We start from the raw sequence: 15152 nt of genomic DNA, 5'->3' as shown, positions 1-15152 counted from the left end.
CACACACACACACACAGAGACTATTGCCCATTAGTATGAAAGTTTGATGGGCCTGTCTACCCACGTTAGTGGGAGGGGAGCGGTGTCAGACAAAGAAGTGTGTGTGTGTCCTCAAGCAATGTGCCTTAATGTTACCTTATGTGCTAATAGAGTTCTTGTTGTGAACATGTATGCTACACATGTCTGGCCCAAACATGTTTCCACTAAAAGCCAGAAAGATCAAGAAAAAATGCTGACGTTCAGACCCTCAACACACACAAAACATTGTGAAATGCTCTACGGCTGATCTTACAGCACATTCTGCAGTGCTCACAGTGTAAAGAACACACACACACACCTCGCTGTGTCCACATTCAGTGTGTGCAGATATCCTGAAGCACGAGTACAGACACACCCTACAACGTGCTAGTTCACTATGTCCACGTCGGTGATGTGCATCCACTCGCACATACACGCAGTAACTGTGGCCAGCAGCTGTTGTGGCTTCGCTGTCAATGCTGGGATCCAAAATAAAGACCGGCCCACTGCGTGTATGCAAACACTCACCATAGAAATAAGCATTAAGGTTCTCTTCTCCAGCGTTCATGTCCTCAGAATTGCGCATGAATGTGCACACTGAGCAAATATGGTCATTTGCTTTTAAAGATTCATTAATATTTGCAGACATGCTTCCACTAACACTCACACACTTCTCCCTCCCCCACTTATTTTCTTTCCATCAACAACATTTCAAAGCCCATTTTTTTCTCTCTGCCACTGTTCCTCCCTTCCTCCCCTTCTCTCTCTCCCTCCCTTGCTTCCCTTCCCGTTGCCTCAATCCAACCAAGTCCCACAGCTGGAGGTGAAATCATTAGCAATACCCCCTTGCTGTTTTCGGCCTTCCCTCCCTCTCTTCCTCCCTTCCCTCCAAGCTTTCTGCAACACCTTCTTCAGCATCCTGCCTCCCCTCTTCTCCTTCACCTTCAGTAGTAGCTGCTATGTTGAACATATACAACGCTTATGCATTTGCTTAATAATTTCAGTTTGTATTTTCTAATGAAAAATAAACAATGGAAAAGGAAAATATATAAAATATACCATGTAAAAAATAATTCCACATTTGTGTAACGTAGAGCAGAGTTGAAATTTCCCAACAGTGCTGTGTGAGTTTCCCCAGAAGACACTACGGTTCAAAGCGTCTACACAAGCATCATGATCTACAGCCTGCGAAACGACATAGTGAACAACAGTATTTAAGTTCTACTGAAAATGGTTTTCAGGGCGTTATTCCAGCCCAAAAGCCCGTTATCCGTTAGGTGTACTTTAAAATGATACATTTCAATTCAACCTTGTTAAGGATTAATGTAAAGTGTTCTAAGAAAAATAATTGAATATTTTTCAGACCAAGTCAAAAGTCATTAGTGACTAGAGTTCACGGCTACCGCAGCACCAAAACCAGACAGTATTCTGTGTGTATCCTGAGAGAAGATAACATCTAATACTGATTCATAGAGCAGCATGATCTTAATCAGTGTGCAACAGGAAACATCCATATATTTATTATCTTCTACAGTGCCAGTCAAAGGTTTGGGCAATCTTTCCCCATTCACTTGACTGGGAAAGTGTGTCCAAACTTTTCACTGGTACTGTATGTATTATGCAACTCAAGTCTAGTGTGTGGCTTACCTTATCACTTTCCTCTCCATATGCATGATCCGGGTGGCAGTGGTAGGACCCGCCAGAGGCTCCTACACAGAGAAGGCAAAAGCACAATATACCACAAGGTTGAGACAAGTGAAACAACATATGCCTGAAATCAGTGAAGCCTGAGGCTACACTCCAATTCACTTTCATATAAAATGTGTATATGTAGAAGATTTAGTTTTGGTATGTCAAATACATCAAAATAGCAATATAAAAAGGTTCAGTTAACCATTTTCCAAAAATTTAAAAATGCATTAAGGCATTCAGTAAATTTAAAAGGTCTTGAACAAAACTGAAATAGCAGAAAACATGATTTCTCATACATTCACCACCACTGATGCAACCTTGCAGACAATTAGTCAACAATGTAATAAAATGTATGATAATGTTTAATCCAATTCCATTCGGACCACAACCAATGTGCAACCGGTATAAAAACACTGACTGCTCTCTACTTTCCCATATTCACAGTGAAGGCGCCGGCATGGATCCTTACACTGAACAAAGTCTAGTCCTGCTCTGCATGACTCGAATCTATTTGACTAGCTTGACCTCCAGTAATAATGTCTATTACAATATACGATAACATGTAGGTAATACCTTTTGTTGAAACTGATAGCACAAGTATACTCAAGCATTGTGGGAAGACTCCTGTTAATCTACGGTATGTTTTATCCTTGTTGTTGTTATTGTTCTCGTGAAATCTGGATTTAATGCACAGCAACAAAAAACAATGACAACATGTTTGTGAGAAGGGGTGCTGACCTACTGGTGTACAGCACAAAGTGACTGAAACTCATGACACACACACACACACACACACACACACACACACACACACACACACACACACACACACACACTCTCTCTAATCCTGGATTAGAGAAGCTTTCTGATGATACCGTCGCTTGCATCACAGCTAAGACTTTTACTCTTTTGTTTTTTTTGGACTATCCTTTTATCTTTTTATTGTCTTTTCTATTCATTTTGTCTTTTGTTTTCCCCTTTGTCATAGGCACATCTTTATCTGGGGACGTCCTCACCACAGATGGTGGCAGTGGTATACATACACACCAAGGGTAAGCACTCCCAAGGGCACTCCAGACAAGGCTACCTTTACGATCAAGATGAAGAGCTAAACTAGAAGGGAAAATATGCAAAAAAATGACTTTTAAAAAGAGCATTTTTCACCTATCGGCTGTTTGTTTGTGGGATTTTTTCCTGCTCACAGCCTTCCTCTTTGAAGAAAAGCTGTGATTGACAACAAAGAAGAGAGAGGGTAGAGAAAGAGAAAGAAGAGGCAGAGTGAGGTTTTCTAACTAAATTCCTCAATCCCTATAAAAAAAGCATTTCCTCTCCAATCCCCAAGGCAGGCTAAATAAGTGGATTGAAAAGGTTGAGTAAAACTTACAATAGTGTAGTGAAAACTGGCTAAAAGGCTATTTTTCACTGAGAAGCTTCGGGACGGAGTCTTAGTGAAGCATTCAGGGAACTCACGGGCTGCATAGCGCTGTTCTGTACGACACTCATTCACTGGTCACAATAGGAAAAAATCCAGCTCCTTCCCTGAATATGGACTCACTTGCACATTGTGGAAGTCCGGTAAATTGAGTCAGAAACGAGTCATTCAGTCAGAGTCACTCTGTATTGCACAACACAAAAGCTACAGAACAGGTTTAAATCTGTTCCATGACATCATGTTCACTGTTGGACAAACAGACTGCACACTTAGAGGGCCAATAAGAAACGTTGAATAGTAGGATGAATGAGCAGGTGACTGTGAGCAGGGACATTTTTTATGCCGTATTGACCAGACAATATGTAACATTTGGACTTAAAGTAGGCTACTAAAAACAAAAGTACTACCCTGTAGTGAAGTGTCAAAGTTACGGGTGTTATGAAGGTGAATGCCAAAAAAGTAATCAAACCATAAATTGGCCAAAGTGAAAGTGTGAATCATGAAACTAATTTACAGGCCACACAAAGCCATATTGCCATTGACTTCAGATGCTTGTTTTGGAAAATAGAAAATATTGGAAAATTGCCATACCAATACCGCAACTTTAATACCGGTTCCTAAACAATACTTTTTTTTTTTCTTGACACCAGTTTAATAAAACAGAAAGAAATGACAACCTTACACATTATGGCATACGTCTTTTCACGTATTTTTCAGCTCCTACTAAGTGAGCTCCGTCTGTGTGTTTTTCCTGCGTATCTCTACGATGTGTAACGTTAGACAGCCAATCACAGACATTATTAGATCTTGGTAGAAGAATGCTGCATACTTATTGGCTTACTGACGATGATGAGATTTAATGATTGAATGACAAGGCATTTTTTGATACTCAATATTCGGCACCCAGCCCCTACATCTGCAATACCCAGCCTGTTTAACGAGTGAAGCCGCTTGTTAAAGAAAAAGAGGATGTCCTGGAAAGAGGGTGAACGACAAAGCCAGCCCAAGAGTAATGGGAGGTGAGGATGAAAAGGGAGTGTGAAGGAGAGAAACGGCCAGGAAGTAATGTGGGGGACAAGAAGAAGGCAAAGTGGCGGCACAGAAGAAGAAGACAAGGATGGAAATGCACATGAGAGAGTGAGAGCACTGAGGAGGAAAATGAGATGGGAAGAGATAGAGTGGAGGAAAAAGCATAAGGAAGAGGACACGAGGGGGGGCCTTCAGAGAGGAGAGAGAGAGCAGGGTGGGGGTTGTGGCTTCCCTTCTTGACTGCTATTGATTTTCTGTAAGCCTCAGAGTGCATCAGCTATTTCTATCCATTTCCTCCACCTCTCCCTCCCTTTCTCATCCCTCTCTCGCCCTCCCTCTCCGACTCCGCACAGCTCAGACACCCTCCTCACACATCCTCCTCCTCCTCACACTCTCCATCACTTCATCACCATGCCTCCCTGCCACCGATCTATTTCCCTATCTGCCGGCCTGTCTCTCTCTCCCCTATATTCCTGCTGCTTTATCTCACAGCATCCACATTTCCTTGCTTTCCCTATCGCACCATCTCTGCCCATGATCTCCATCAAGCTGTCCGTTGCGGTCTTTCTCTATTAAACTCCCCTTCTCGTGGAAAAACACAGGGGAAAGTGGGTGAATAGAAAGGGTGGCTGGATAGATAAGATGATAGATAAGTAACAGGCTTACCTAAAACGCAAGCTCAACGGTCTCAAATGGGAAAGGGACCGGAAAACATTGTCGAATGATGCAGAACTTGTACACATTTACATACAGAAAGTAAAGAATATTTTAGACAGAAATATGTGTAACACACACACACACACACACACACACATCTCTCTTCACCCCGCCTCCTGAACACATGTCACCGCACACTTCACACCCAGGCGCAAAGCAGAGTGGAGTAACAAGCTGGCACACAGGCTTAAAATAGGCGGCCATGTAACGCCTGCCCAGCCATTACCTGCCTAACACTGCTTCACACAGGCCGGATGGCAAGCATGTGTGTGTGTGTGTGTGTATGTGCATGCAGAAATGGGACTGATTCTACCTCTCACCCACTTCATTGTCCTCCTCCATCTATTTATTGTTCTCTCCTTCCTCATTATCTTCCTCTCTGTACGGTTGCTGCTGCAGTGCTTAAGGTTGCTCCTCCATCCCGCGCTTGTTCTCAAGTCTAAAAAACGCTTAATACATCAGACAGAACACGCGCAGGTGTTTGCACTCAACATACTTGATCTTCAAGTTACTATGTGCATACATAATTCAGGCCAAAAGGAGAATGCACTGGAAACAAAGACAAAAAAAGTACATCAAAAAAATGAGAAAATAAATGCAACTGCGTATTCTACCATGACCAACCAGTTACAGTTGGCTTGAGTCACACAGCACTACAAGTTAGCTGACATTAGCTAACGTTAGCGCTTGTTTTAGCAGAACACTATAACTTGAGTTAACTTTAACCAGCCCGATTCTATGTGTTAACAACAACAACAACAACAACAACGCAGAGAGCAACAGAATAACTGAACACTTTCTGGAATTCACATGCTTTAGTACATCCCTTGTCGAGGATCGATAGATATTGTTTTTGGTACTTCTACGCACTCCGCACACACCTGAGCTTGGAAGAGTGTATTAGGTGGTTAAGAGAAGCCTTCTAGAAAGCCCAAAAGACATTTATTTGGCTCAGAACCATTTTTTGTTTTCCTAAGTAAGACTTTCTACTCCAAAAATATTAAGAGAGGCTTTTGCTAGATGTTACCTCACTTGGATGATTGACCTTTTACTGTGCAAAATGGTGCACGTGCAGAGTTTGACCACTAGACAATCGTTTTCACATGCATCTGCTGAAGGGGAACCTTAGATCTAGTTTTAAGACGCGTACGTATGACGAGGATGTAGTTTGAAAACCAATCCTGATCAACTGTGATATGGAAAACTTAAACCTCTACTGCGCTGAGAGAAGTCTTCTCAGTGAAATGAGAGACATCTTGTGTCCCGCAGTCAAACTTTTGAAGTGAAAAATATATGCACCTCAGATTTAAAGCAAATAAATAAATTACAAATAAGAGACTTTGACAACTCCATTTAATCTCTGACTGAAAGTCATTGTGTTATATTTTTGGTCACAGAACTGAGAAGCTGTGTGAGACATATGCTAATCTAACATGCTGGCTTACACTGTAGGGATACAAAACACTGATACATCAAAAAATAAATCCTTCGAAATGTTTTAGGTTTAAAAGAAAGCTTTTTCTAAAATGCTCCCAGTGCTCAATAAACACTAGCTACAGTATTGCTACTGGTTGATTTTTCAGTGGAAAACTCTACTAAAAGCATGAGTATTTTGATCTCTTTCTTCATACTGCAGTAAATGAAAAAGGTGTCTATGGTGACGTTATTCCGTATGTACGCATATGCACAGTCACACAGTCAGTAGAGGTACATGAACACACACACACTACTTCACACTCCTTACTCTCTCGCTCCTCCTCCTCTCCTCACTATCTCCCTCTCCTCCCCATTCCCAATGAAAAACAGAAGCCAGCTGAGAGGGAGCGTTTGAGAAGAGAAAGTCATGGACAGAATGGCAGAGACAGAGGACAGTCCTAATTCTCTTCTTCCATGATGAATCTTAACAATAGCACCACAAACCGAGCCATCAACTCATTAAAACTACATTATGAGGAGCCGAATGGAAATAACTTGTGACAAATGTACTTGTGCTGTGTCTTTGGGGCAACCAATGTATAGGCCCCAGGATCAATGGCAGTAAATACAAATAATTATTTATTCTGGATTTGCGATCATTATTCCTTAGGTTTTCTTCATTTTTTGCTACATAAGTGACCAGAGAGCACTACGTGGCTAATCATTGTTAACTGAGCCTTCAGTTCTCAGTGCCTGAATCCATTAACTGCATTTATGGACTTGAGCCGAAATTAAACCTGAGATGTTATTAAGTTGACTGTCGAAGTTTTAAGTTACAGCTCAGAGATGTTTGAATGACAGAAATCTTCCCGATGAAATCTTCAACAATGCAAGAAGGACATGTAGCTATGGTGGCCTACAACACATGGATTAAACCACTTAAAAACTAACAATGATCTAACAAAAAACCTTAGATAGCCTAAGTGGTATATGACTTGAGGAATTAGGGCGATCAGTGGCTTACAGGTCACCTACATATGTCAACTATCTAAAAAAGGTTTGTTTATGTCAGTCAATTTAAAAACAAAGAAATACTGATACTGGAAGTAGTATGTTAGAAAAGTGTCCTTTTGCCAAAATACAACAAAAAGGGCATGTTTTCTTACAAATACAACTCTAAAGAGCATCTACACAGACTTACAGTTGGATATTCAGTCCATGTGCATATGCAGTGCCAGCTCACTTTGCATAGCCGTTACAACACAGGCAGAAAGAGGACGGGAGAATAGGGAAGGACGCAGACAGGGGTTGTGTTGAAACAACAAAGAACAAGTTTGAAGATGATAAGCATTGAAACAAAGAATTGCTACAGAAGAAACTGGAGGTTAAAAACAAGCATGAGAGAGCCGTGGCTTGTGAGACGTGAATCATCTTACTTAAACTTGACAGAAAGCGGTTAATGACAGTACCGCCATAGTCAGTGAGAGGAGACTAGCTCCTTCTCAACTACATCCAGTAGACCACTGCTTCTCAAGCTTTTTACAATAATGTTCCCCATTTTCAAGCCAGTAGCCCCGAACCAGTGCAAATCATTTTTGGAAGAAAAAGAAGAAAAAAGAAAAGAAAAAAAAGAGTCCGTATAAAAGAGGAACAGTACAGCGATGTTAGCGATAGATTTACTAAACAACAGCCTTGTACCTGGAAAACGTATAAGTGCTGATGAAAAAAGGCAAAAAAAACTTGGAAAAGGACAGTAGAAAGAAGGAAGCAAGGCAAGAATAGGTCAGAAATAGCAATAAAGACTTCGAAAAAAACGAAAGAAGGAAGGTGACACAAGGGTGACAAAAAATGGAATAAAAGACAAAACTTCAAAAAAACAGCAGCAAAAAAACCTTTAAAAAAAATAAAAAAACAAGTAAGGAAGAAAGGCAAGAATAGATCTAAACCTTAGAAAGGAAGGTTTTTGAAGTTGGTCAACTTCAAAAAAAGCAAAATAAATGTTGGCAAAAAAGACCGTAGAAGTAACTCCGGCCTTGTAACGGGAAGACATTTGCCCCCCCGCAGTCCTCCAAGGTACCCCCAGGGGAGAAAATACTGACGTAGACATTGGAACCATGCTTTTGCACCCATGTCATAACTAGGATTGGGCTTCAAGAAACGGTTCCAACTTACAAATGTTTTAAAAGTTACGATTCCAGTGAAACTGTTTCTTATTAGAATCGTTTGGAAGACTTGGTCTCAAATCCGATTATCTGGCGAGTTTTGAAGCAGCCGGGGTTTTGATGTGTTGCAGCCTTGGAGCACAGTAAGTGGTGCTCTAGTGTGGCTTTATTTTACGTGGGAAAAGAAACTGTGTGAAACTGTAAATCACCACTGAATCCAAATAAAACTTTCCGTGTGACCTGTTTCAACTGCACCCCCCAAGAATCAGAATTGGAATCTGAATTGTTAGAATCAAAATGAAGCCCAACCCTAGTCACAACCAAGCCACTTCCGCAAACAGGAGTAGTAAACAACCTCCTCCTCCCTTTCTCCCACTTACCTCTCTCAACATTCATTCATGCATTTGTCACACACACACACACACACACACACACACACACTTACTTTTACCTACACTGAAACACTGCGTCTAGTCTCAGGTCCAACCACCTATATCCCACTCTCTAGCGTTTATTTCATCGTTCTCTCTACAGCCACAGTGTCCCAACTCCTCTCAGATTGCATTGCACACTCGGCTGCTGTCTGTGAAGCATGCTTCCTCTCTGTGCTCGGCTTACCAGAACACTCATGACGCCCTGTGTCTCCACCACAGGCTGCGCAAGTCCACATCCTCCTTTTGCCATTTCTACTTTGCGTCTGTGTTATCATCCCTCCCCTCATCCTTTCTCTGCACCCACCCTTCCTAAGTCAGACACACCTGGGCGACAAAACAAAAGGAAAGTATATAAAAAAACACAAAGAAATAAAACATAGAGCATTTTTCCACTTCTGTTGCAGACAGAAGGATGGGGGGATAGGAGTCGAGTGGAAGGGTAAAGGTAGAGTGTCTGTCCCTCTGCTGCTTTGGGCAATCCATTAAAACGATCCCTCCATTAGACAAATAAGGGAGGAGGCCAGAGAACATGGGCCGCGGGGGGACAGAAAGGGTTGACTGATCCAAAGGGGAGGGACAAATGAGTGTTGCTGAGAGAGGACAGGCTGTGACAGAGGTCGGTCAGAATCAGGATAGGATATCAACGGCTACAGAGGATGTTTTATCCCCTTGGACCGATTGGCAGCAGTTTTCACGCATTTGGTGGGAACTCAAGTACTTCTACATTTGTGTGCTTCTCTTTTGCACCTTAACCCTCGTGTTGTCTTCCCGTCAAAATTAATAACAAACACTTTTCTCAATGAAGGTTTTTACTTTTTCTTACTTTTTTGTCCCCTTCTTTCAACACTTGATGCTTTTTTCCAATGTTTGTCACTTTTTTTGACATTTTCAACACTTCGTAACACTAACTTATTAACTTTAGTTTTACAGGTATTTTTGGAATTTATGTTCACACCTCATTTGTCGGAAATAATACCCAATGTTTGAATTAGAAAATCACAAATTAGGAATTGTTTAGCATATGGATGGATAATCACAGAATGGAATATGTCAACTTTTACTCAATACTATTTCAAAAACACTTAATTTTTTCCAAGTGCTGCAAAATTGAATAAGTGAAAGTAGAGATTTGTACTTGCCAAAGAGAATTTTGTGGAATCAATTATGTTATTTTTAAATTATATTATATTTTGTATCATGTTATTTTGGGTAGTTAAAAAGAAAATGTATATAGGACAACATAAGGGTTAAGTCTAAATTTTGCGGACATGTGCTCTTAGCAGTCTTTTTTACCTCTTACGACATGTTAATTCCCTTAAAATGGAAAGTGAAGTCATCTGAACAGCATATGAGATAGAATGTCAAAAAAGGAAGAAGACAGAAAACAAAGTGCGCACTACAAACTATTAAACAAGCGTGAAAGAACAAGCACAAAAGGGGCCAAAAGCTTTAGAAGAGATGACTAGGGAGAGAGGGGAGGGATTGAAGAGTACAGGATATCATTAGCTTTCATGCCCAACGCAGGTGACTAGCACAGGAAGAATGGTCTAAGTATCTCTCTCACTCTCTCTCTCAACAAGCAGGGCCCCTTCTAGATATAGAGAAAGGGTCTCATAGAAAGGTGTGTAGTGCTGGGAAGGGTCCGGCTAGCCAGCTGCTTCTCTTGTGTAAGAGAATATCCTTCCTAGGTTGAGGTAATAATGTAAATAGCACTCAAATGCTGTCTGTTCTTCATTTGAAAACAAAGCGACGGCTTCACTTTTGATGCACACCACAGCTTCTAAATGAAGCATGCCCTTTTTTATGTTGTTGCACTTCTGCTACAGTTAGACTTTACTTAAACAGAGTACAAATACAAATGTAGACACATCATTTTTCTGTATTACTGTATTTACTGTTCTTTTGTGGGCTTTTAGGTCTAATTCAAATTAATCTAGATAACGAGTGAGCGTCTATAGAATTTCGAGCCAGCGCCTCCCCCTCTAGATCGAAATCCATTTAGAGGGAAATACAATACCGTCATTCTATCCATTGATTTATGCTATTCTACATGTCATAGCCGAGCTACAATGACAGACTATGGGTCGTAGGTCATGGCAGACCGATAAACTCCGCTAATGACTGGTTCACCGTCTGTTGTGATGCAGTGGGACTTTGCACACCGATTTCTACTTTTATTCTTTTTATAAATCCCAGTTCTTCCTGGTCTCCGTTTCCAACAGAAACATACCTTGATACCCAGCAAGCCCATGCAAAGCAAGACATAGAACACACAAATTGCTAGACAACCAACAGGCTGCAGTCCAGAAAAGGCCTTTATTTGTTTATGTATGTTTTCTTACTCTCATTCTCTCAGACAGGTAATTCCAGTCTGGAAGTGATGCTGTCTGTGTAGAATTGGGACTGGTATAATATTATTGTGTGCTTTTATTTACAAATTAGATTAATGTCACTGTGTAGTTGAATTGTGTGTCTTGTTCATAAGCTACTGAGTTCTTAGTCTGTGCATGCTAAGTTATGCCAACATGGTTTGTAGACTTAGCATGAGTAGTCTCCTGAAGGCAGAGCAACACAATCCCGAACATGTTTGATGTGAGCAACTAATTTATCTTAAACTCTTTTCATTTAGCCCTTATAATTTGATGTATACTTTGAAGATATCTGTCTAATGATGTGTACATAAGGAAATGAAAAAAACTTTACTCAATTATTTATTTTAGGTTTTAATTCCTTTCATTATGAATTAACTACTTAAAAATTATTCCACAAAACATAGCAGGAGACAACTATCAACCAAGCATATGCCTAACCTGAGAAGCCTGTTAGTTGTGCTGAAAGAAAAGCTTTCCCATGGCCTTGCTGAATGGGAAACTCTAGCTGTGCTGTTTCTGTTTGTGGTTCAGTGCACTGAAGAGGCTGTGTCTACACCCAGACCCAGTCCATGTTCCAGTCCATGTTCTACACCCAGAACCAGTCCATGCACACTTGCTAAGATTTCCCTGGCACAAATATCAAGATAGTAGAGAACCCCCAATCTGAAACAGAATATGCCCATCCAGCTCTAAGGAGACTGTATGTCTGTTATTATAGAGGCCATTGTCATCCTTTTTGATATAACATGATACATCCTATGTTGTCATTTAGCTGATTCAGATTATTTCTTGCTCACAACTTCACACTGAGAGGCGACAAAGCCCCTTAGTTATCAGTCCATGTTGTACCTTTTCCTAGTTTATTTAGTCAAAGATAAGCCTGCTCACACTGTGGACTTGTTACCTAGCTACATCAATGTTTGTGTAGTTGACTAAAACTAGACAAGCCACAGTGCCTTAAGAAACACATCCTGGGTAACTGCACAGCAGTTCAATAAGCTTGAGGCCACCCCAGACTGCAATTTTCCATGTACCTACTGTACGTGCTAACTGTGCACCACATCCACACTGCAGCTGTGGTAAGCACATAAAACACCCCGTCCAATTAGAATAGAACAAATGTGTTCACACATGCACTTCTGTCATGCCCCACACCCCTCCTCTCAATATGTCTCTAAATACCCCCCCGAGGTATTAAACACCTACACTTCAATCACTTCAACTTGGTGCTTATGTAAATACAAAAGTCTGATAAAAACGTGCGTTGCGACTCATTTAGCTATCATGTTCGGGGGTACACTACAATACACAGTCAGTGACAATGACATGTCGGGACATTTACCTGCTGTCGGGATGCGGTGCGCTCCGGGAAACGAAGGAAGCCTCTGAATGCCGGGAGAGGCGTTACTTCCTGGGGATCGCGGCTGGTTCTCCGGGTGGTTGCTGTGAGCTCCAAGTGGTGCGCAACCGGCACCGTGTTGCTGCTGTGGCTGTAGTTGTTGCTGCTGCTGCTGCTGGTGGTGGAGGTGGTGATGGTTAGATCCCATGACCCCGTTTGCTGTAATTACATTGCCATTCCCAACACCGTACTGTTGGTAATATCCAGATCGAGACCGCGATCGAGTCCTTGGGGGCTCCATCGCCATTTGGTGGGGGTGAAGTGGATGGAAGAGAAAAGAAGACGCGAGTGGGGACTGCGGCGGAGAACCGTTGGTGGATCCGGGCTGCACAAAGCCCCTAGCGCCGCTATGGCTGTAACTATAGCCCCCGAGTCCTCTGCCCCCCTCCGCGCCCCCGTACTCTGTTCGCTCCGCCGACTCCGCCGCCCCGGCCTCGTCGAATAAATCAGCCCCTTTAGGGACAGGCTCCGGGGTGGAGGGCAGCCGGGGGCAAACTCTTGGCTCCCGAGTCGTTGGCTGTCCAGCGGCTGCGATTGGCATTTCCTTTTGGGGGATTTCCTGTTTCTTTTTTTCTGCGTTTTTCCTCTCGTTTCCTCTCACAGAAGAGCTTTAAGTCCCTGTTTAGAAATACAAAGTTGGAGAGTGGCTAACAGTTAAACTGGGCTCTTTGTCAACGTTCAACCGTAACTGCTTCTTTAGACAAGCATGTGTTTCTAACTTTGAGGTAACTACTTCCCCAAACCCCGTCTCTGCCTTAAATCCAGGAACAGCGTAATGTTAAATCCCCCAACTGGTTCAACAACTAGCTAAACAACGTCGTCTAGTCGACATATCGATACTCTCGCGTTTTTAACTGAAACACAACTGTGGCTGTGAGTCGGGTATACTGTAAAAAAACAAATATGGAGCTACTCTCAAAGGATAGCAACGATAAATCTCATGGTTTACCAGCCAGGTTTAGTTTATATCAACATAGGAATGAGTAACGTTACGGCCATGGCTCGCTAGCTCACAGGAGGCTAACGCTGGGGGAGGCATGCTAACGTAAATGCGCATAGCGTACTGTGGTAAACGCGCTATTCCGCTTATTCTAAGTGTACAACGACCTTATTAGCATACCCGGTCGCTTTCTCATAACCATATTAATCCACTTACTGAGTTTAAAGCAACTTTGTCCACTTTAAAAAACATTTAAACTTGTTTTGCAAGTCTGCGTAATGTCGTTCACTAGCTTGGCATGCCAAACCAACCCCTCCTCCTCCGCCGACCAACACATAGAAAAACCCCGTAGCTAGCCACCTAGCTACGCCTTGAATCCCTTTAAAATGCTTGCTAAATGTTAACAAAACAGTTTTTTTTATTTAAAAAAAACATATTCGGTCTTATTTCATTGAGTTAAGGTGACCCGCATGTTTCCCCATAAACAGGGGCAAACACAAACAGCAACGCGCACATAGAAATATGAAAAAAGTGGTCAACCTAAAATTACAAAGAAAGAACCAGAGCTAAAATTAACACGAGCTTAAAGAATGACTCCGCCTTTAAGTCTACCACTGAAATCCGGTCTAATTTCGCTGCCCTAATTAGTTATTTTTTCACAACAACTTACCCTCAATGCGCTCTCATCGACTGTACTCCTGATTCGGATCTGTCTATAATATGGTGAGCACAGCGTGTGTATGTGTGAGTGTGTGTGTGTGTGTGTATATGTGTTTGTGTGCGCCCAGTATTCGCTTGGTGTCAGCGTGAAATGTGACAGACCGTCAACGCTCAAGTCGGATTTCACCAGGCATGACCCATCGATACCAGAAGACAGAAACCGTGTGTAGTTATATTCAGCACACACCTCTCCCACACATTCGCCGAGAACAAATAAACACGAAACTATATTTAAAAGTGTTTAATGTGCTTTGTTTTAGTTCACTATGCTTAAGAACCAAGACTTTACTGGCAATATGAGTGAGTTGCGGATCGGTAATCGATTATGTCTCCTGGTAAATCAGAAGCTGCGGATAGCAGAGAGGCAGGATATACGGGGGCTTTAAATTATTTATTTACAAATACCGAGCCTACCCATTGCAGCTGTTTCTTCTGGAGCCGAAAGCTCGCTTTAAGAATAAGTATGCTGTGTTTGCAAAAGTTGCATATCATTTTACAGTGCCTAGAAATTCAAACAGAGACAGGAAGAAAATAAAGAGTGAACAAATTGGTTTATTTAGCCCACCTCTGATGTAACTTAGCCTAATTCAATTTTCACCAATTGTAAAATAGGTTAGTCTGCTTGTGTGACCTTGTGCTTGTGAGCCTCATTTCTCTCTCTCAGCTCTTTGTGTTCTTACAATATTCGAAATGTGTTGAAATATATCAATTCCTAATATTTTCCAGCAATGAGGAAGGCGAGAGAGCACTTTTTGTGTCAAAGGTCAGGATATGGCCCGTATATGAAACATTTCTGACATAAACTGGTGTAAATAATGTGT

The 15152-nt window shown here is 41.8% G+C and overlaps 1 protein-coding gene across 2 annotated transcripts in view; it reads right to left on the bottom strand.

The window, feature by feature from the left end:
- Positions 1-14357, bottom strand: part of rnf38 (ring finger protein 38) — a 22910-nt gene extending 8553 nt beyond the window's left edge. For both annotated transcript variants that reach the window (XM_034897733.1, XM_034897742.1), the window contains exons 1-3: positions 14282-14357; positions 12615-13289; positions 1666-1727 (exon numbers count right to left, since the gene is read on the bottom strand). In XM_034897733.1, coding sequence (XP_034753624.1) covers positions 1666-1727; positions 12615-13212 — 660 coding nt within the window. In that variant the 5' untranslated portion in view covers positions 13213-13289; positions 14282-14357. The remainder of the gene's footprint in view (positions 1-1665; positions 1728-12614; positions 13290-14281) is intronic.
- Between the last annotated feature and the right edge of the window lie 795 nt (positions 14358-15152).

This window comes from Etheostoma cragini, chromosome 2 (assembly GCF_013103735.1).
Source record: "Etheostoma cragini isolate CJK2018 chromosome 2, CSU_Ecrag_1.0, whole genome shotgun sequence".
In the NCBI taxonomy this organism is placed as follows: domain Eukaryota; kingdom Metazoa; phylum Chordata; class Actinopteri; order Perciformes; family Percidae; genus Etheostoma; species Etheostoma cragini.
The sequence above is the reverse complement of the archived record's forward strand: the minus strand, read 5'-3'. Positions and strand labels throughout refer to the sequence as shown.